The 21,319-nt window shown below is 37.3% G+C and overlaps 2 protein-coding genes across 4 annotated transcripts in view; one reads left to right on the forward strand and one right to left on the reverse strand.

Annotated features, from left to right (window-relative positions):
* The window catches only part of ZC3H11D (zinc finger CCCH-type containing 11D), a 33,146-nt gene extending 29,260 nt beyond the window's left edge, over window positions 1–3,886 (reverse strand). The window contains exons 1-2 of the mRNA XM_074325328.2: window positions 3,767–3,886; window positions 3,306–3,426 (exon numbers count right to left, since the gene is read on the reverse strand). Of these exons, the coding sequence (XP_074181429.1) occupies window positions 3,306–3,426; window positions 3,767–3,778 (133 nt within the window). The 5' untranslated portion in view covers window positions 3,779–3,886. The remainder of the gene's footprint in view (window positions 1–3,305; window positions 3,427–3,766) is intronic.
* A 6,205-nt stretch (window positions 3,887–10,091) lies between these two features.
* On the forward strand, window positions 10,092–21,209 carry RLIG1 (RNA 5'-phosphate and 3'-OH ligase 1). Of its 3 annotated transcripts, XM_074325325.2 has the most exons (8): window positions 10,094–10,357; window positions 11,115–11,183; window positions 13,101–13,218; window positions 15,604–15,699; window positions 16,531–16,647; window positions 18,308–18,505; window positions 19,521–19,690; window positions 20,986–21,209. In XM_074325325.2, the coding sequence occupies exons 2-8, from the start codon at window positions 11,181–11,183 to the stop codon at window positions 21,172–21,174; spliced, it is 891 nt and encodes a 296-aa protein (XP_074181426.1). In that variant the 5' UTR covers window positions 10,094–10,357; window positions 11,115–11,180; the 3' UTR covers window positions 21,175–21,209. The 3 variants fall into 3 exon arrangements, with proteins under 3 accessions (XP_074181427.1, XP_074181426.1, XP_074181425.1); XM_074325324.2 differs by lacking the exon at window positions 11,115–11,183 and having other exon boundaries at window positions 10,095–10,357; XM_074325326.2 differs by lacking the exons at window positions 11,115–11,183; window positions 16,531–16,647 and having other exon boundaries at window positions 10,092–10,357.
* Window positions 21,210–21,319: the final 110 nt, after the last annotated feature.

Consider the following 21,319-nt stretch of genomic DNA (forward strand, 5'->3'; position numbering starts at 1 on the left):
AATTGGAGGTCCCGGTGGGTTTGAAGCTATGTGTAAGTCAGGATACTAGGACTGAAATAGAAAACTAGGTCATAATGTGAAATGCATGTAATTGATATCATGGGGTAGGGGGCAGTAGTTGGCATTCAGAGTGACTAAGAGAGAGTGACATGGGGACAGAATAAGATCAATGGAGGAATTGAGCTCAAGGAACTGAGAGGTTATGGTGATGGGTAGGTCATATATTTATATACTGAAATCACCAAGAACTGACGCAAGAGTATTTTTAGAGTTACAATGAGCCAGGAGTTCATACTTTTAAAAAATGAGGAAGAAGGTCCCAGACAGACGTAGACAAAAGCAAAAACAGCAATACTGTTATATTAATAATATAGGCTGTTAACACGGCGTACAAATTTGATGGTTTTAAGCAGTGGCAGAGAACAATTTGAAATTGGCAATGAGGACCAAGGAAACCTTCTACCTCACCTCCAGGTCAAGTGGTCCTTGAGAACTGGGAGAATACAAGGCCACTACTTGGAGAGTGCTGCAGGAAAGGCAGGGTTCTCAGGGGGGAAATGACTCTTAATTATAAAGATGAAGGGAAAGTTGAAGGAAAAAGTTGAGAAAGACTTCTGCTGATACTGGAAGGTGAGAGGGGAGGATGAAAGGGACCAAGTAAGAATAGCAGTGAGCCATGTGAGAGATGGGGTTTCTGGTATGAACTGATGTGAAATAATAAAACATTCACATATTGGTCTGCTCCCCCAGTTCCTGGCACAGAGTTCCTAGAATCTTGTCATTTCCTAAGTAATAAATGCACTGGGAGCATCTTCTGATCTAATATTTGGCCTTCGACCCTGGCTCCTGACACAGAACTCCTAAATCCCTTGCAATTTCCTGGGTAACAGGAGTGCCTTTTGTGCTAAGAAACTGACTCCTGGTGGGCTCCTGGATACCTTCCGGATGGGGGCAGGTCACCAAAACTGGGATTAGAAGCTTGGAACTTTCAGTCGCCCTTTCACCTCCCCCCATGCTCTGGGAAAGAGAGAGGGACTGGAGGTTTAGTTAATAATTATGATGAAGCCTCCATAAAATCCCTAAAGAACAGAGTTCAGAGAGCTTCCAAGTTGTTGGACATATCCACGTACCACGAAGGTGGCACGCACACCCCAACTCCACAGCGACAGGGGTTCATGCGCTCTGGCCCTTCCAGACTGCCCCTGATGTATCTTCATCTGGCTGTCATCTGTATCCCGTATGATATTCTTTATTATATAATAAATGAGTAAACATAAGTAAGAGTTTCTGAGTTCTGTGAGCTAGTCTAGCAAAGGATCAGTCTAAGGACAGAGAGATCATGGGAACCTCCAATGTGTAGCCAAGGTAGTTGTGGGTAACCTAGGGACATACTACTTGCAATTGATACCTGAAGTGGGGTGCAGTCTTTTGGGATGGAGCTCCTAACCTGTGGGGTCTAAGCTAACTCTGGTTAGTGTCAGAATTGTACTGAATTGTAGGAACACCTAGCTGGTGTTACAGAAAATTGTTTGGTGTTGGGAAAACAAATCTACCCATCTGGTGTTAGAAGTGTTGTAGTAGTGTGAGAGTAAAGGAGACTCTCACGAGTGTTGTTCTTTTCCTACACACACTGACATAAATAGTCCTGGTGAATTCAAAACAGGTAAGTGGCTATGATGAGGCTGTGCTGCAGGATGAATGGGTGTGTGGGGCTCCCTGCGGTCTCCTGCAGATAGAGGAAAGGAGGTTTGAGGAAGCAGGGCATTAGCAGCCTGTAAACCCAGCTTCTCCCTTTTACAAAGGAGGTAGGTAGCTTCGGGGAAGGGTTTGATTCCAGTGCACGAATCTAGTTTTGACCCTATGAGAGAGGGGAAAGCTTACTCTGAGACTCAGCCTCAGCCTTGACACCTGTCGATGAAATTGAGACTTCTAGAAAAGCCAGAAGTTATCTTCTGACTCCCAGATTCTATCTCTAATAGAAGAGAATAACGAAATGCATCCTTACAAAAACTTAGCCCAGGGCATGTCTTACAGTGGGGAGCCGAATAATTGCCATTTATACACTCTACACTTTCTTTGCCCAGACATGAAATCTTTGTTTCCCTCCAATCCTCAAAGAGCTGGTGTGGAAGATAGTAATTTTACCCATAGACCATTAAGATTCAAAGAAACTATTAACTAGATACAAATAATTTAGTACAAGTTTCCTCATGAAATAAAATCACATCATACGTACACCAATGAAACAAAGTTAATCACTTAGTAGATGCAAAACTTTCATCCCAGTAGATTACCTTTCAGTAGTCATCTATCCACCTCCCATACATCTATCTACACATCCAATTTTACTGAGCATGCGTGCTCCAGACACTGTGCAAAGCATTGGTAAGGAAACTAGTTAGGATCCCCATCCTTGTAATGTTTATAGTCTAGTGAGGAAGAGAAACATTGACCAAGGTATTACATATGATGAATATAAGGAGGTCAAAATTTTTCAGAAAAATATAACAAGGGAACCAAATATTTAGTCAAGGATTATCTGGAGCCAAATTTTCAAATCCCAAAGGACTGACACCCTGTAGGTTTACTTCCTGAACTATTCGATCAGGAGAAATGTGGTGGCCATAGCAGGAGAATGGAGTAGCTACAACATCAGGGAATCCTGACACCCCCAGCTCATCCTAACACTACGTTATTGCCATTCACTTTCAGGGCATAGACTCACCCGCTGCCCCGCACCCCAGAACCTAGTGTAAGGCTCATCACATCTCAGAATCGCAGTATCATTTAGTTGGATTGAATTGTGCCACAGCTTTTGCAGCAATGGAATCGCATGTTTTTTACCACTGAAGTCTAAGGAAGAACCACATATGCAGTTGTTCTTGCAGAAGCCGAAATGTGCAAACCAGAGTATGCTCTTGCTCTCCCCACTTTTGAGGTAGGTTTCTGCACATTCAAAGGGGCAATGGTCAGGCTATGACCCCAGGGTCTGCCTCCAGTTGTGCGACGCTTTGCTGAGCAAGATACAGTTTCCTTCTACCTTTTCAGATGAATAAAATCCACTTTAGATACACATGGTCAGAGGAAGTTTAACTTGCTCTTGGTTCACTTCATCTTATTAGCTGCTTGATGGCTCATTCCAAACCTCATCTCACGATTCTTGATAGAACCCTCCCAAATCATCCATTGGCTATTAAACTGTATTACTCACCTTGTCATATTTTACACAATGTGTCATTCTATGCTGCCACTCCAAAACCACGTTATGACATGGCATGTCTATGTTATTCAAAAAACGTACTCACTGCTACTTGGTGGTAAAAATAATCCATTGATATTTCGAGGTTTGCTGTGATAAAAGATACAACTGATCTTCACACAGCCAAGAGGTTGAGTTTCCCAGAAGCATGAAATACTGCAGTTTTGCTAAACAAAGGAAGTAGGGGAAATGTAATGATCAGTTGCAATAGTCATAATTAATACCATGTCCTACAACACAATACAAAGTGACAAAAACTATTGTAATTACTGATTTAAGATGGCTTTCAATGTTTCTAAGCTCTGCTATCTAAAAGATGCAATGGATATTCCTGAAACATATTCCTGCATTTTTCTAAGATTTTAAATTGAGCAAAGTGAAAATGCCCAAAATTAAGTAGTGAAAAAAAAGAATTATTTTTTCTCTACTGTGTTATAAGAGTATAGCTCCATATCATTGAAAGGAGACCCTTCTAACCAACAGGCATCTGATGCTGAGTTATTCTACCTGCATCTCCATGTGTCTAAATCTGCAAAGTGGATCTAAACATTTTCCTTCTCTCCATAATGAGCACACAGTGTCATTGCCAAGGGCCTCTTGACAGTGTCGGAACCGGCACTGGGAACCCTAGAAGGAAAAGGGAAACAGTGTAGACAACTCAGTATGTCAATATTAGTTTTCAACAACAGTGGGCTGCTAATTAATTAAAGAAAATATGAGGAGATCAAATTAGAATCACACACACACACACACACACACACACAAGAAAACATGCTAAAGATATAAGGCCATAAGTCTAAAAATTAACAAATGAGTCTACTTTTAGTAGTGAGACACTGACAATACAATCTAGTTAAACAGTACAACATGCCACAAGTCACTAATCAAATGCTATTTTTTGTTATCATTTAATCCGTGTGGTTCATTCAGCATAAATATATGAGACCAGTGATACTTTTGATCCAAGGACAGAACAATTTCTCTTTCTGAATAAAACCAGATACATATATTTTTTTAAATCACCAGTCATATTTTAATTGTGGAGATGATCTCTATTCCTCAATCTTTTATTAAATAAATGTTTTCTTAGTCTACGCAGATTCTGTTAAGTGCATTTATATAGGGAAAGTGAATGAAGCTTAAACTTTAGATTATTACGGAATTTTAAGTAATTATCACATTATGTTACATTACATTAAGTATACGGGCGTGCCAATAAAATGTATACACATGAGTTGTATTCATTTTTGTTATCAGTAAATATTGAGTATTACAATTTTAATACAGTTTTTTCCTTTCTTAAGATGTGTATACATTTTTTTGTCACCCTCTGTATATGTTTTTATGCCCTTGGTCTACAAAGATATGACAATTGTGCCAATACATATACACACCAACATCTTTATATACCAACAATATATAACAGATATTAGATTATTTTAATTGGCTGCTATTATTTTTTTTATTCTTTGTCTTTTACACATAGATCCAAAGTTGGAAAAACTGTAGGTCATTGTTTTTGGGGCAGAGAGGTAGGTAATATACAACAAAAATATTCCATTAAGTTCACCCTTCTTTTGACACGTTCCATGATTGTTTCTTATCTTTTACAACCCTTTTCTCCCATCTTCACTGTCTCAACCTTTCAAAAATGGATCTGTGCCTCTTGTAGCACAGGATAATACAGAGTCTAGGAAAACCAGTATTTGGCATTCTGGCTCCACTACTTGTTCATAGTCACAAAGTCAATACATTACTCACCTTCTTTGTGCCTCAGTTTCCTCATCTGTAAAAGGGGGGGGAATAAAATGCCCTCCTCACAGATTGTTGTAAAAATTATGTCAGATATAGTATTATGAATGCTATTATTATTTGTATTTATTCATGTAATTATTTATTGAGAACTTACTACCCATCAATCACTATGCTAAGTACTTGGCGATATAGCAGTGAAACAAACAAAACTCTCTGTCCACATAGAACATAAATCTATTATTGTTTTTCATCCTCGGGTTTAAACATAAGGTAATAGGCAACAGAAGTGTATCTAATTCTTACAGTGAAAGAAGTTGATTCCATTCAGGTTTCCTAGTAGAGATGAAACACCTTATACCAGACACATCATGTCTTTCACTGGGTTAATTCTGATATCAGCATGAAGCCTCAAACATTGAGTTTCTAGATTTATTTGGTTTCATTGTGATCCATTAATCCTAATCTCTTAGATTAAATATTTTCCCCCATTTAACTTAATAAACTGTAATTCATACTTGATTAATTTATTTGTATTATTTCTTTTCCTTTTTTCATGATATGTTTGCTGTTACTTTCACTTTTGACCGGAAAATTCATTAATTGGGTTAATGAATTTCAAATAAGGAATCTATTTGATATATTAACTAAGTTTGATAGTGATCTAATTTATTTGAGTTTATATAACTGAAATCACATTAACCAAACAGTGTGATATATCATATAATGTTTCAATATTAGGAATGTGATGTCTCAAAGAGCCTTAATATGGGCAAAACTATCACATGAAGATAAAAAAGCCATAGGCATGTAAATGGCATATATAAGTATATTTTCAAACAAATCAGAATTTTAAATCATCTCAGATTTCCTCAGAGAAATTCAATATACCAAAAATAAATGATAAGCTTTTACTTCTGATTTTAAATATGTAAAATATTTTACAGGAAAATAGTAAATTTTGATTCAGCAATGCAAATTATTGCCTTATCTTCCTTCATTTTATTAAAAAGCTTTAACATGTGAATACTGTAAATTGTATAATATTTACCTTCATGCATGTGGAATTAAAAAAGAAATAGCAGTCATTCCCAACTTCTGCCATTTTGAACTCTCTTGCTGCTAATCCAATGTTTTTTTTTAATATAAAAATTGCAGGGATATAAATATAAGAACTATCAGTGTGTAAGGGGGAAAAATAATTTTTTTTCCGCAGTTTTTCAGGCTATCAGTAGTATTCCTTTAAAACTGACCTCCAGTTGACAGTATATTACACAATAGATAATTCTTAAAGAAATTTAAATTAGAAGATACCTTCTCTAGCTTTGCAGAAATGTTGAAAGTGGTTGCTAGTAAGCACACACACTCAAAGTTCCAGAATTTTCCTCAGTTACCAAATCCATTGTTTGCTCATCACAAATGACCTCACATGTAACTGTAGGTTACCTTAGTGAATACTGTGCAGTATTTCTCTTACTCAATTCTAGTATGTTAACCAAAAATGGTTAGTAAAAATGAAATAGTATATTTTCTTTCAATGTTCTGATTGAATATGGAACATAAACTAGTTCATAATTTCATAACTTGAAAGTATTAAGTATTTCACAAATAAATGGCTATTTTCTAAACCTTATTTCTATATATAGTTTGAAAACAAAACTAAAACTTTAAACAGAGAAGATATTATCTATATTCCAAGACAAATTATTTAAATACGTACTCACCACTATCCACTGACATGGAGAAAAAATATTCAGATTGTGATATTACAATAGGTGTCTTAAAATAAATTAAACTACTTATTCATCTTGTAGCTATATTCCATTCATTTTTCATCCACCATAAAAGGAGGAAGAGCTTCTTCCTAAAGCAGAAAGATTCCAGAGCGCTTGCAAATTTTGAGAATTTGTTGAAAGCGAAGTGAAGTTCTCTGATTCCCAGAATGAGACATTTCAGTCAGCAGATGAGGTCTTTCTTCATCTTAGTATCTTTACTAAAAGTACTAGAACCCAGAAGAAATTAATAAAAATATCCATAGTAGGTGACTTAGAAGATGTCATTGAGATGACAGATTATACTAGATCAAAATGGGTTTTTAAATTGCTGTGTACTCTTAATTGGAAACAAAAGATCAAGACATATGGATTTCAATTTTGTCGAAGTAAAACAACTAACTTGGTATGAACTGTTTGAATACAGTGCTTTGGGGTAAAAATTGAGGAAATAAAATAAGAAACTATTGTTTGTCATAATTGTAAATAAGAGAAAATAATGAAAAGAACCAGGCAGTAGTAAAAGTAAATGAAGAAGTAAAGAGTAAAGATTTGGCTATCCACTTGAATATATTAGCAAAGAGTTATGGAAAAATCTACTATCTTGCCTTTTGCTTTGCTCTACCTTCTAACTCTACAACAAAGTATCCATCTTAAGCACACAGGATACTGGGAGAAACAACCCTAAGAATGATCTTTAAGTGGTCTTTGCCTCCAGAAAAACTCCCTCTTCACCTATCAACTTTTAGCTGCACTGGACTATTTCCAAATACTGTTACCAAGAACATTATTGTATGATTACATGTAACACCACGATTACAGCCATTGTGAAAATCCATGTTTTACATTGGGGAGAGGCTGACATGAAGTTTTTACTTCTTCAAGTATGTTGTAAACAACTATATTTCGTTAGACACAGCAAAAACAAGTCAAACTAAATGGGATTTTTTTTTTTTTTCTGTCATTGCAAAGAACAGTAAATAGATCTGTACATTTCGGTAGTCTATAGAATGACTGGAACCCTAATCTCTCTCTCCCTCTTTTTTTTTTTTTTTTTTTTGTAGAATTCATTCTAGTCTTCCAGGGAAAGCTATGACCATACCCAGGAGGATTTGTACTCCCTTTAATGGAGTAATGGGAAATTTGCCTCTGCAGCTGGGAGTAGGCACAAAAATTCTGTAAACATTTTGTGTTGGCCAAGGTAAACTCACATTAAGTGACTTTCATCTTAGGTGCATGCTAGAACACTACTAATACATCAGAGAAGAAAGTCTTTCTTCCAGTTTGTAATCCAATAACACCACTTTAAGTGTGGGGGCTGGTAGTTACTTCTAGATGGCTCTTCAGACATGAGAATCTGACAAAACTGCTGGCTGTTGCTGCCCATCCAGAGTGGGTAGTCGGTTTATAATTGTGAATTGGTCCTGTGGCTCTCTCCTGACTTGAACTCTTGTTTCCGCCAGAGGCTTTGCTCCAGGCACTGATGAAACCAAAGCACTGGAAGTAAAAGAGGGCTTCTTGAGGAATGATTAGCCTTGCGGCTACTATTCAGAAAGCAACTGGAATGTTTTAGAAGATGACCCTTTCTCAGAAATGACAGACTGTTGCATCTAGAAGATTCTGTGGCAGTTTGGGAAATAACAGTTGGTAGCTGTGAGGGTTAATTAATTGTTGTTCCTTAAGACTTATGAAACAAGCTGCTTTTTAGGTTTCCTTTGGAGGAACAAAAAAGTCAGTGGTTCTTGACTATAAAATGCTAAGTTTTGGGTCTCAAGATCTTGCAGCCAGCATCAGGTATACCCACTAATAAAATTTTTTTTGGCCATTGTGGGGGCAGAGCCCCAGAAAGCAGTTTCCAGGCTCTCGGCCTCACATAGACAGGTGCTGGCTCAGGTAGTAAATGGCCATCAACTGTGATTGCATGGCCATCAGCTGTGGCTAGTTGGCCGTCAGCTGTAACCAGTGAGCCATTGGCCACTAATATAACTGCTGTGGCTACGCTAGCAGAGAAAGAGTAGAGGAAAGAGGAGAGAGAATGGGGGCTAGCAAGAAGATGGCGGCTGGGCTGGCAAGAGTCGTCGGTGGGTTGCAGACAAAACGGACAGCAGGTCGCACGTCCAGTGAACCCAGCCTCCAGTGAGACCGTAGTGGTATGACTCCCCTACCTATGGCTCCGTGGGTGTTCCTTTTTGGCCTCACCATATCCTGCGTTCTTGTATGGGGAGCGGGAGCAGAGACCCCGCAGGCCTCCCTGCACGACAAATGGCTCCCGCACGACAGCCATTTTGTGTTTTCCTATGAGAACATCAAGCATAGCAGAAGAAAAAGTAACTAGTTTAAAATGGCAAATCTCTTCTTTCCTCCGTCTCCTCTGAATCCAGCAATCAAAAAACTAAACTGTTTCCAGGGATAGTTTATTCTTTGGTAACTCCCTTATGTATAGACATTCCAAGGGAGACAAAGTTGTTTATTTTTTCCAAGGGCTAGACAGCAAAATGCTGTACAGTATGGTACTTGCAGGTAAGACAATTATATAAATGAGACCTTTTCCTTGTCCAAGCACATAAAAAACGCAGTACTCAAAACTCCCCTATTGAAGATTATTAGCTTCGATGAGATGGAAAGGCAATTATTACTAAGTATTTAACGTTTATTTTATTCAGTCATCGACTCTCTTATCACTATTTGCCAATATTCTTTTGAGCAATAATCAAATAAAGATGTTTTAGCTCTGTAGTCGATTGACGACAACTACTGAAGCCATTTGGACTCTGTTGGAGCTCATAGTTAAGATAAATGAGATTTCTATGAAAAAAAAAAGAGATCAAAATCTGGTTATTGGTAGTGTGATTTTTGAGCTTTGCACTCCATAATGATCAGAACTAATGTTGCCTATATTATTGGGCACAATGAGGCATAATCCAAATGTCAATTACTTTTGCCCCAGACGTTTTAATTGTAGTGTTTTCTAACATCTTCCTGGGATATCGGTTTTCATTCGGCCTTCGGATGTCTCTGGATATTTCTAAACCTCTACACTGCTTGCCCCAGGAACTTTATTAAAGATAACAAGCAAGTAGGTTTCCTCAGAGTGGTGTTAAATCACCATGGAAATGATTCGTTATTTATAACTGGATATTTAATTTTCACAAATATCGTCGGTTACTACGTGTGGTTAAGCACACCCACCCAGAAACGGATTTGTTTTTTTATGGTCCTTAGAACCCGAGGGAACGCTCGCAGGAACGTACCTCGGAGGTATTTCGGCTTCAGCACTACAACTCCCAGAAGGCGCTGCGGCAAAGGGGCCACTTCCGGGCGGACGTCCCTGCCCCGCGCTCGGTGTTTGGGGGCGCGGGCGCTGCTGCCGTTCCTGGGCGTGAAAGTGTGAGTGGGTTGAGCGCAGCGGCCGATTCTTCTGTCCGCCAGGACCCGGCGTTCTTCAGAGGTTCGCTTTCCAGGTCCACTGCCTATTGGGCCCGCCATGAGGCGCCTGGGCTCGGTGCAGCGGAAAATGCCGTGTGTGTTTGTGACGGAAGTGAAAGAAGAGCCTTCCACCAAAAGGGAGCATCAGGTACTGAGGAGAACTGGTCCGTGTGGGCAGCCGCGCGTGGGCTTCTCTCCGCGGGGCTGGCTGCGCTTGAACCCGGAGAAGGCGCCCGGGCGCGTTGGAGCCGCCCTGTAGGCCGGGAGCGTTTGCAGGTTTCCTAGGGGAGGGATGGGGTAGGAGTCTACGCCCTGATCTCCTGGTTCGTGTATCTTCTTAGTTGCGAGGGAGGAAATCTGCAAGAGAATTTTTCTGATCAGGCGTGGAAATTGAAAACCCACATCTTAGTTAATACGCCTTTCTTCTCAGGTTACTACCTTTTGAGGAAGACCCCTTAAGTATTTACCACCGCAGCCCAAGCTTTACTTCTTTTCAAGAGTGTGGTGACAAAGTGGAGTTTTTAGAAGACTTGCTTTACCTGTTTTAAGACTTGCTTTACCTGGGAACCGCCGTCAGTGTTGACAACCAGCCTAATTAGGTCACTAAAGATCGGACCTCATAGTTGTTACCAGTAATTATCTACTTCACTCTAATTTTGGTGTTCCCATCTCAAGGTTTGCTGTGCTCCCAGCACCGTGTTTTACACACAGAGGGGCCTTAGTAAATACTGGTGAATGGTTAGTAACCTGTATCAGGACTTGACTATGTAGCCAAGACCTTGATAGCAGAATCCCCAGTTACGAGTTGAGTGCTTCCAACTCCTCATACAAAATCAGCAGGTACATTTGACATCGACCTCCAGCCCTCTGACATTATTCACGCTGGCCTTCTCCTTATCTTCCAGACTAAAAAGACCTTTAAGGCGTAGACCACCAAGTTATCTCTAGTTCCAGTTTCTAAGACCAGACACATGGTAGGCACTAGATAAGTATTTGCTGAGTTAAAGAATGAACCCTGGAGTCATTTTATCCCAGTTTTCCATTCACTTGATGCTTTATACCTTACAACATCTCATTCTGTCCTCCTTTCAACTGTCATCACTGTTGTTATGGTTCTTAGTATTTTATGCCCTACTTATTATTGCACCACCTGATTGTTCTTTTTTGCCACCAGAATGATCATTATTATGTTCTTTCCTAGTCAAAACCCTACAGTTGCTACTGGAGTAATTATCAAGGTTTTATTTTTTTTAAGCTCTGATAAACCTAATATATACATGACACATCGCCATCACTGGAGCTGTGATTCTCAACTCTGTATGCTGGGTGGGGGTATAGTTTGTAAAAGTACCTTCTACCAGGAAAACTAAACCCCTTGTCTCGTCCCTCTGCAGTTAAGAATAGCTTACAGTATTGCTTATAGCATAGCTTACAATTCCTTAACTATAATTCAATGCTTCCTGTTCATCAGGCCCCATCTACTCTCTCACCTAACTTAGTGGGAATTCTCTGTTCTAGCAAAGTCCTTTTAATCCTGTTAGCATACCAGGCACAATCCTGTCTCTGTATTTTTACTTATGGTATGAACGCTGCCTGGATCACCTCCAGAATTTTTTATTTTTTGAATCAGACCTTCTCTATAAACTCCTTGTTATCCCAGTGATTTTGCCTACCCAGAAATTGTAGAGGACCACTCTATTCTCTATTCGTTTTTATACACACATGCCTTATTTTTCCAGTCATATCTCACAGTCTTTAATGGCAGGTAGAGAAGGTATCTCTTGTAACTCTTGTTGTCCTTTGGCCACGTCCATAGCAGAGGGTGGTAGATAACTTATTCTTATGGAAGGGATATTTATACTCCTCAGGAGCTCCATGAGCAGAGTGGTCTCCTCCCTAGGATCTTTGATAAATCTGCACACACACACACACACACACACACACACACACACTCACGCTCACTATTGGGCTAAACCTTCTTAGTTCTACCACCACAAGTTAAATTGATATCCTCTGATTCTTATGTCATAAGTTAGTGATAAATCTCCCAGTCATTCAGTTTTATCTTAAAAGTACTGAATCAGTACCAGAATGGGGCTACTGTCTTAAGTTTACTCAACTCTAAAACTTCCATTTACAGTCTTAAGCCTGTACATACCGGTATAATGTTTATATTGTGCAGTGTTTTTTCACATTATGTAAGATGAATGTTACATCGAATAATTTAGACTATAAGACAGTGACTTAAGCCTTACGCAAAAATAGAAACACAGATGAAAAGTTGGTAGGAATCGTAGAAACAGTCTTTCCCTCCATTCTTGATCCTCTTTTGTCTTGTCTTCCTGTCAGTAGAAAAGCCATAAATACGCAAACAGTTTGCTACTAATAAAGCTGAAAGGGTCCCTGTTTGTTTTTCTCTTTAGCACTTACCACACCTAACATCGTATTACATTTTGTTACTGTTGTCTCCCTTGTTAAAATGAAAATTCCACCAAAGTCAGGGACTTTTTTGTTCACCTGTATATTCCCTACGCCCGAGGGCAATGCTTAACCCATTTGGCAAATAATTGTCAAGTAAATGATTGAATACACTGAACATCTATGTTAAGGATGCAGCACTGCTAGGAAGGTTCCTGGTGTCAAGCTTATTATGGTGGAAAAGAAACGTGAATAATTAAAAATCTGTGTGGAAAAACAGGTATTGCTGTGATAGCATAGAAAGGAGGAGGTGATTCCTGAGAACTTCACCGACAAAATATTTTTAAATTGTCTTGTAGAATAAACAGGAGATTGCCCCTTAGAACTAGTGAAATTAAAAACAGTCCAGGTGAGAGTGTTGAAGGCATGGATGCTCTCTGTGTTCAACCAGTTTTCTCTTTCTCTCTTTTAAGCCATTTAAAGTTTTGGCAACTGAAACTATAAGTCACAAGGCATTAGATGCAGATATACACAGTGCAATTCCAACAGAAAAAGTGGATGGAACGTGTTGTTATGTTACTACCTACAAAGGTAAAATAAAACTATACTATAAGTGTTTGTTTCTTAATCACTTTACAAACTATATGTATATCTGAAATGGGGCATTTGCTCTTCATAAATCCTTGGAAACCTAAGTATAAGTGCAAAGTAATAAAATCATAATTGTTATTTATTACATCGGTGTACCTCTCTCCTTTCTTGGGGGAGGAAAGGAAGGTAAGTAATGTGTATTTAATACCCATTTAAAGGCCATACAGTATTATAATAGCTTTATATGTGTTATCTCTGATTTGCACAATAAATTCTGTGGTTCACAGATACAGAATGTGAGACTCAGAGAATTTAAGTAATTTGTCTAAGACCATATAATTAATGAATGGCTGAACTGGTGATGGGACCTGGGTTTGTGTGACCCTACAGCAGATCCCAGTGCTGATTCCATTGGTTGTTATTACTACTAATCTCTTTGATTTGTTTTAATAACTTGAAAAGAGGAAGAAACTGAAATAGAAATTGTCAACTGTGTTAAGGGAAAAAGTGTTTGAAAAGGGGAAATATTGTTTGTGATTTCTTTTGGATAGTGAAATTACCTCTCAATTCCAGCAGGAGAGGTAGAACAGTTAAATGCAAATTAGACACATTTCTGGTATTAGGAATTATCGTCGTTATATAAAAATGAAAAACAGTTTTTCATTTTTAATTGTGATAAAATACACATAAAATTTACCATCTTCATCATTTTTAAGTGTCCAGTCCAGTGGTATGTATAGTTCACCTTGTGGTACTGCTGTCATCACCCTTGATTACCACCAGAACTCCTTCCGTCTTGCAAAACTGAAACCATGTTCCCATTAAACAACTCACCATTCCCCCTCCGTCCACCATTCTACTTTGTCTCTATGATTTTGACTACTCTGGGTACCTCATATAAGTGGAATCATCCTGGATTTGTCTCTTTGTGACTGCCTATTTCACTTAGCATGATGTCCTGAAAGTTCATCCATGTTGTAGTACATCAGAATTTCCTTCCTTTTTAAGGCTGAGTGATAGTTGGTATTTTGTTTATCCGTTCGTTCACTAGCGCATACTTGGGCTGCTTCCACCTTTTGGCTGTTGTGAACAATGCTATGAACGTGGTGTAAAAAATACCTCTTCGAGACCCTGCTTCCAGTTCTTTTGGGTATATACCCAAAAGTGGAATTGCTGGGTCATATGGTAGTTCTGGTTTTAATTTTTTGAGAACTTCCGTTCTGTATTCCTTAGAAGTTGCACCATTTACATTCCCACCAACAGTGCACAGGGTTCGAATTTCTCCACATCTCACCCACACTTGTTATTTACTATATATATATATTTTTTTTAAATAGTAGCCATCTTAATGTATGTGAGTGAAATGAAATTTTGGTTTACTAGTAAAAAGAACCTAAGGTCCATTCAACCAGAAATGACAATATTAATTTTAATCTAGTTCTTCTATATTTATATTAAGAAACTTCAGTGTCCATCATTGTGTGTGATTATGTATAATGATGGCAGTTGAGTAAGTTGGATTGCTAAAGAAAAGTCAGAGGACCCAAAATGACAATGCTTACAAATCCAGTTTGTTACAGGTGATCGGACATAATATAGCACCAGTATTAAAAGTAAAGGTGTACATCATACCCAAAGACTATTTCACAGCAAAGGGTCAGGAGAGGTTAAGTGAAAGCTCTTGTTCCCTCCCCCTCACCCGAACGTCCAGGCCCTGGCAGGACACACTCTCTCTCAAATCAGGAACCCCCGATGTGTGCAGGGAACGCCTCTGAAACATGGAACACAAACTGGAGTCTCAGGTGGGGATTTTTGTTTCATTGGTCACAAAGGCATCTTCCTGGTAAGTAACCAGCACCAACAGCAGAGCCCTCCAGGAGTGTCACTGAGACAAGGAGCAACTCCCTGGGCTCACTGTCACTAATACAGAATGCTGTCACACTGCCCTGAAACTTCCCGTGTTACTATTAATGAAGGTTTCATGCCTTGACCAGTGGTCAGAGCCATGCAAAACAGCTTAGCCAATGTCCAGATCTTCAGGAATGAACCCTCATGTTTCAGGGAAGGTATGAATACAGTTATCTGGTTATATTTCCATTTAGTAGAGGTAGCTTCAGTTTCTCACAAATGCAACTTATAATAACAGCTTGCAATGTCCGTATGAGAGGGTCATGTTATTTGTTTAACTAAAGGTGGAAGGCTTACATCAGGTACTGCTAGGTAGGATATGTCTGTTAGACTGCATATTTCACTTTGTCTTCTAGGGTTGCTTCTCTTGGAGAAGATGACCCTACTGTTTATTGGAAAATTTTATTCTGAAAGTTTTTCAAGGTAAGTTTTATTGTTTGCCATTTAATACTTTTCCTTTTATTATTATTTTTTTAGGTCGGCCATATCTTTGGGCTCGACTAGATAGAAAACCTAACAAACTAGCTGAGAAAAGATTTAAAAATTTTCTACATTCAAAACAAAGCTCAAAAGGTTAGTGGGTCTTTTTAAAAAAGCTTTTCATGATTTAAATAGCTGAAACTTATGACATTTCTTGCTGTGCTGTTTCTGTGCATTATATCCTTTTGTATAATTTAAGCACTTTGGAAAAAGAAGTATTAGAATTGAGTATCTTTGTATGTAAAATAACATTAAAATATGTTTAGGTGTTTCCCTAACATTTCTGTGTCTCTTCATTATAGTATATCAATTTTTTAAAACATACAAATTACTATATATATATGTACATATACATACATACATATATACATATATATACATATATATACATATATATACACATATATACATATATACATATATATATATATATATATATATATATATATATATATATATAATAATGAGCAATATATTTTGATTGCCTAAGTGACAAACATGTAATTTTATAATCAGGCACAAATCTCAAAAGATTATTAATATTTTTAATCATTAAATTAAAATACCTCTAGATATTATATAAGTAGATACATACACTCATCATTGCATATCTACTCATTCATATATATAATCTATATATTTGTATTCATAGTACATTAAAAATTCATTATAAATCTATACATACTGGAATGTTGGCTACTTTACTTAGACTGTTACCCCTATTTACAAATGCTGGTATGTCCAAATTGAAAATTTGAAAGTGTTAGTCCCCTAACCCTGAGAAGTATAGTCACACTGTAGTGATAATGGAGAATTATTATATGATACCTGATATTATGGGACTTATTAGATATTCCCACTTTGAATTTGTTCAGGATTATATATGTTTTAAAGTATCGCCACATATAAGATTATCTCTTTCAGAATTTTTTTGGAATGTTGAAGAGGACTTCAAACCTGTTCCAGAGTGCTGGATACCAGCGAAGGAAATAGAACAATTAAATGGAAATCCGATGCCTGATGAAAATGGACACATTCTTGGTATCATGAAATCTCTTCTAAAATGCAGTTTTGTGTTTACTGGGATAAAGAACAAAAGATCCATTTGATTAGAAATTATAGAATTTAATTTTAATCTGGTTCTTCAAAGTATTTAATCTGTTTAGCACACAATTTCTGAGTCTAATTTGTGTGAAGCTTAATAATTTATACTAAAGGTGTTTTGTATCAAGAATATCCTCTCAGTTTATAATTTTTTCTAAGATGGACAGTTGACTATCGATAGACTGTCAAAAATTAGTAAAGCATTGGGTGGGAGGGGCCTTGAAGATGTTAGGATAGATCAGATGATTGACCTTGTCTGAAGTGAGATAATTGAGCCTTTACATTTTAGATTGGCGCTAACAATATGTGTATATTTTTTGCAAAGATCCTAGAAGACTAATTCAGTTAAGGGAGGTGAAAATAGGTGTCTCACAAGTAGTTTTACTGGGGGTGGGAAAATATTTGCAAGTGTGCTGAGTAAAAGGGTACCCCAGATTAAGATTCAGTTTAACAGACATGTCTTGAGTACCTATAATGTGCAAAGTACTCTTAGGTTCTAGTAATACAAACATGAAGATCAGAGCCCTTGTCCTCAGAGATCTTGTAGACATTAGGGGAAATCCACCAGTAATAGTTTAAGAATAAAAAGAGTACACAAGATACAGTTGGAGGGAAGAGGAAGCATTAAGGTTCAACCTGTGATGGTTAGAGGCTTCTAAGGGGAGTGGACATCTATACAGAAGCTTGGAAACAGGAAGTTAGCTGGCAAGGAAGAGGGAGGGTCAGCTTAGGCAAACTCTCCCAAAGAGACCATGAAGTCTTTTGGAAATTTTATTTAACACTTCATTCTGGCTGGAATGTTTAGGGTGTGACATTTGAAGAGGTTATAAAAATTGAGGCTGGAGATGCGGTATTCCATGTAAAGGGATTTGAGGTTAATCCTAAAGATGATTATTAAACGGGTACAGCAGAACTAAATTTAAAATTTTAAAATAGAACTATGATTAAAATGGGTGGGTTTCACTGGAGACTAGTAGACCAACAAAGGTTATTACATTCATCTGGGTAATGAAGGCCAGAGATACGAGGGTCACAGAGGTATAAGTTCCAGTTTCTTTTTTCTGTAAAGAATTCTCCACAATGAAGTCAATCCAGGCAACAGAAGTTGGGAGGGAAATAATCATTACTTGTATTCTATCTTTCTTCAATTAATGTGGAATCAATATATCTTTAAGTAAATATTAAAACAATACAATAAACTGGAACAGTTACTGCATATAGCTGTCGTTCCTGAAACTGAACAGAAGGTAGAGAAAACTTAAAAAAATAAAAAAAAGGTTTTCATGCTGTCTTAGAATGGTGCTCAGTTGTTATTGAAAAGGCGAATTTTCTAGTAGAAGAATGGTGGGTGCTCTGTAGTGAATAATCAGATAAGTTAATTCCTCAATAGAATAAAAAATGAAACCCTATAATTAAAAAAGTGATTATGATTAAAAGAGTAGTAAAATTGGTATTTCCACTGATTTTGAAAGTGATACCTGTGTGTGATAAAACATCTAGAAGATACGGGAAATTTACCACAAAAATAAAAATTACCTCAAGTCTCAGTGCAGAGAAAAACAATATAATAAAAAACACTTTTTTCTTTAAATAACAGGTTGGGTACCAGTGGAGAAAAACAACAAACAGTATTGCTGGCATTCCTCTGTAGTTAACTATGAATTTGAACTTGCCCTGGTACTGAAGCATCATCCTGATGATCCTGGTCTTTTGGAAATCAGTGCAGTGCCACTATCAGATCTCTTAGAACAAACACTGGAGCTAATAGGAACAAATATTAATGGAAACCCATATGGTGAGTAAAGCCATTTTTCTCTTTAGTTACAGTAACTCATAAAGAGAACTGCCTAGGTTCAATTTAAACACATACACACACTAAAGAAATGACCAATGCATTTGAGTAAAGTAACCTAGGATTATAACCATTTCTATTAATTTATGTCCGTGGAGAAATTTAACCATTTTATTAATCCAAAAGGTTGATTTTAGCCTCTTGTTCTTTTCTATAACAACATTAAAGAACTATGTATGAAAGGTAATTATTCAAGTGTAAATTGAATTTTTAAAATTTAGGTGAACTGAGCTGAATGAAAATCATGATGTGCTTTTCATGGCTGGGTAATTAATTTAACATTAATTAATAACTAAGCATAAAGTAAGTAAAGAATTGGCAGTGAATAGCATATGAAGTTCTGATGAATTGAGTACAAGTCCTGAGGGCACTTTGGAGTCCATTGTTGACGGGGATGGATGAAGACAGATCCAAACACATTAAAGCTATAATGGCACAATCCTATCTAGAGCTTAGAAGCAAACTGATTGGCAGGTGGAAAGAAGCTAAGATAGTAATTATACAAGTTATCGGATATGGCATAGCTATTTGGCAAACATTGAATTATAGTTTAATGTGGTTGATGGTGTAAAGGAGGGGTTGGTGGACTTTTTCTGTAAACAGCCAGAATTTAGATTTTGTGTGCCATACCTCTGAAAAAACAGGCCATAGATGGTACTTAAATGAATGGGTGTTCCATTGAAACTATTTACAAAAATAGGCATCTGGCTGGATTTCACCCACAGGGCAGTTTGCGAAGCCCTGGTATAGAATACAGGAAGGTAGAATTTAGATATAATGGGATAAGGTGCCATTTTTGAGTGAGAGTTCTTGTATTATTTCTGTCTTCAAGGAAACCAGCTAAACTTTTTGGTAAATTTATTCTTAATATATTTTAAAGGGTTTTTTAGTTGGAGAGATAAATTTTCTCATTCTTTTTGAAACCTTTGTATGGCTAATGGAAAATTTTACCATATAGGGTTAGGAAGCAAGAAGCATCCATTACATCTTCTTATACCACATGGAGCATTTCAAATAAGAAATCTACCTACCTTGAAGCACAGTGATTTGTTGTCCTGGTTTGAAAGCTGCAGAGAGGGTAAAATCGAAGGAATAGTGTGGCACTGCAATGATGGCTGTTTAATCAAGGTAATGGCAGAAAATAGCTTGTGGAATTATGTCGTCTTACATTCCTAAAACAAAGAAATGGCACTAAAATACTCTCTACACATTGCAGTATTTCTGATGCTGCAGTAAAGAAATTTAATTTCCTCACCACATGTGCCGTCATTCTTTACGTGATGTTTTCCAACATGTATTTATTCTATGGGGATTGGTTCTTCTAGATGTGCTTCAAAATGAAAGGGATGAAAATGTTTGGAAACCCTGCGTACTGCATACTCCCTTCTTGGAAATTCACGTTGCACTTCAGTGCTCTCTGAGACATGCTGCACTAACTTAGTTTAATTTAGCATTTCCCAAACTTACTTGGTTATAGAATTAGTTAAGAATGCCAAGGGTCAGAGTATAAAGGATGAATTATTTTACACCTTGAACCCTTTCTGTCTGTCTCCTGGACTTGTCCATGATTTCTCACAGGTTCCTGAAATTTGTCATGTTCAAAACTGGACCTAGTCACATCAACCCCCTGACTCCAACAATTAATTCACTTAAGTCACAAACTTAGATAGCATTTAAACCCCACTCTCCATTACTTCATACATCCATTTATCAGTTCTTAAAGATTCTGATGATCTATTGAATCTGTGTATTTCTACCCAACCAATTAGCTGTTAATTTTAATTTAAGCCAAGATTCATGCTGGACTTATTATTTCATCCTCTTAAACGTTAATTATCAGTCTTACCCCTGCACTGTTCATTCTTCATGAATGAATGAGAATGTTACTTCCCTGCATAAAACTGTTTAATAACATTAAGACTTTTCATGATCTGGCCCCTGGAACTTGGTGGAACTGCCTCTACCCCATCTTCTAAACATCCACATTGTATATGTTGTAACCATACTTAACTAATTGCAGAAAAAAAACACACCATTATGTCACACGACATTCCCTTTGATTAGAATGCCTCCCCACCCACATTTTTCAATTGGCTAGCTTCTGTACTCAGCAACAAACTATTATTCATTAAATTTTTATGGATCCCCTGATTATGTTCCTGGCATATTTCCAGGTGCTGGAAATATAGAGTCAACAAAACAATGTCTCTGCCTTCATGAAGCTCACATTCTAATGGGGAAGATAGACAGTAAGCAAGTAAATATGTAATATGTCAGGAGGAGGACAGCTATGGGAAAAAAAAGGGTAAGATAAAGTGGAGCCTTAAATAGTGCCTGACAGATGGTAGGCACTCAAGATAAATATTTGCAAGTGAATAAAGATAATACAAGAGAAAACTGATACCCTTTTTTTCTCGTTTCAGGTCCATCGCCATCATCTTGGCTTATGCTGGCCAACTCCAGATACTTATATGAATTCAAAACCAGTAATTATCAACATGAACCCATACAAATATGACTATGCTTTTGATACTAAGTGTTTGTTTAATCATTTTTCAAAAATAGATAATCAGAAATTTGGTAGGCTCAAAGATATAATACTCGATGTGTAAACTGGAAATGCAATTAAAAACCAGCTTTATTGTTATATTTGAATCTTAAATATTCTGCCATGTTTAAAAGGTTCCTATTGTTCAGTGTCTGATGTAGCAATATATGCCTTCTAACATTTGAAGAAATGAATTTCCCAGATGCAAA

This window comes from Rhinolophus sinicus, chromosome 1, assembly GCF_057876585.1.
Source record: "Rhinolophus sinicus isolate RSI-liver-muscle chromosome 1, RSI-T2T, whole genome shotgun sequence".
Taxonomy (NCBI): Eukaryota; Metazoa; Chordata; class Mammalia; order Chiroptera; family Rhinolophidae; genus Rhinolophus; species Rhinolophus sinicus.

What these genes read in the sequence shown, in the direction of transcription:
- RLIG1 (XM_074325324.2), top strand. Translation starts at nt 10,268, where the DNA reads ATGAGGCGCCTGGGCTCGGTGCAGCGGAAAATGCCGTGTGTGTTTGTG. An exon ending in TGAAAATGGACACATTCTTG is followed by an intron (nt 16,648 to 18,307) that starts GTATCATGAAAT and finishes TTTAAATAACAG; the next exon opens with GTTGGGTACCAGTGGAGAAA. An exon ending in TATTAATGGAAACCCATATG is followed by an intron (nt 18,506 to 19,520) that starts GTGAGTAAAGCC and finishes TTTACCATATAG; the next exon opens with GGTTAGGAAGCAAGAAGCAT.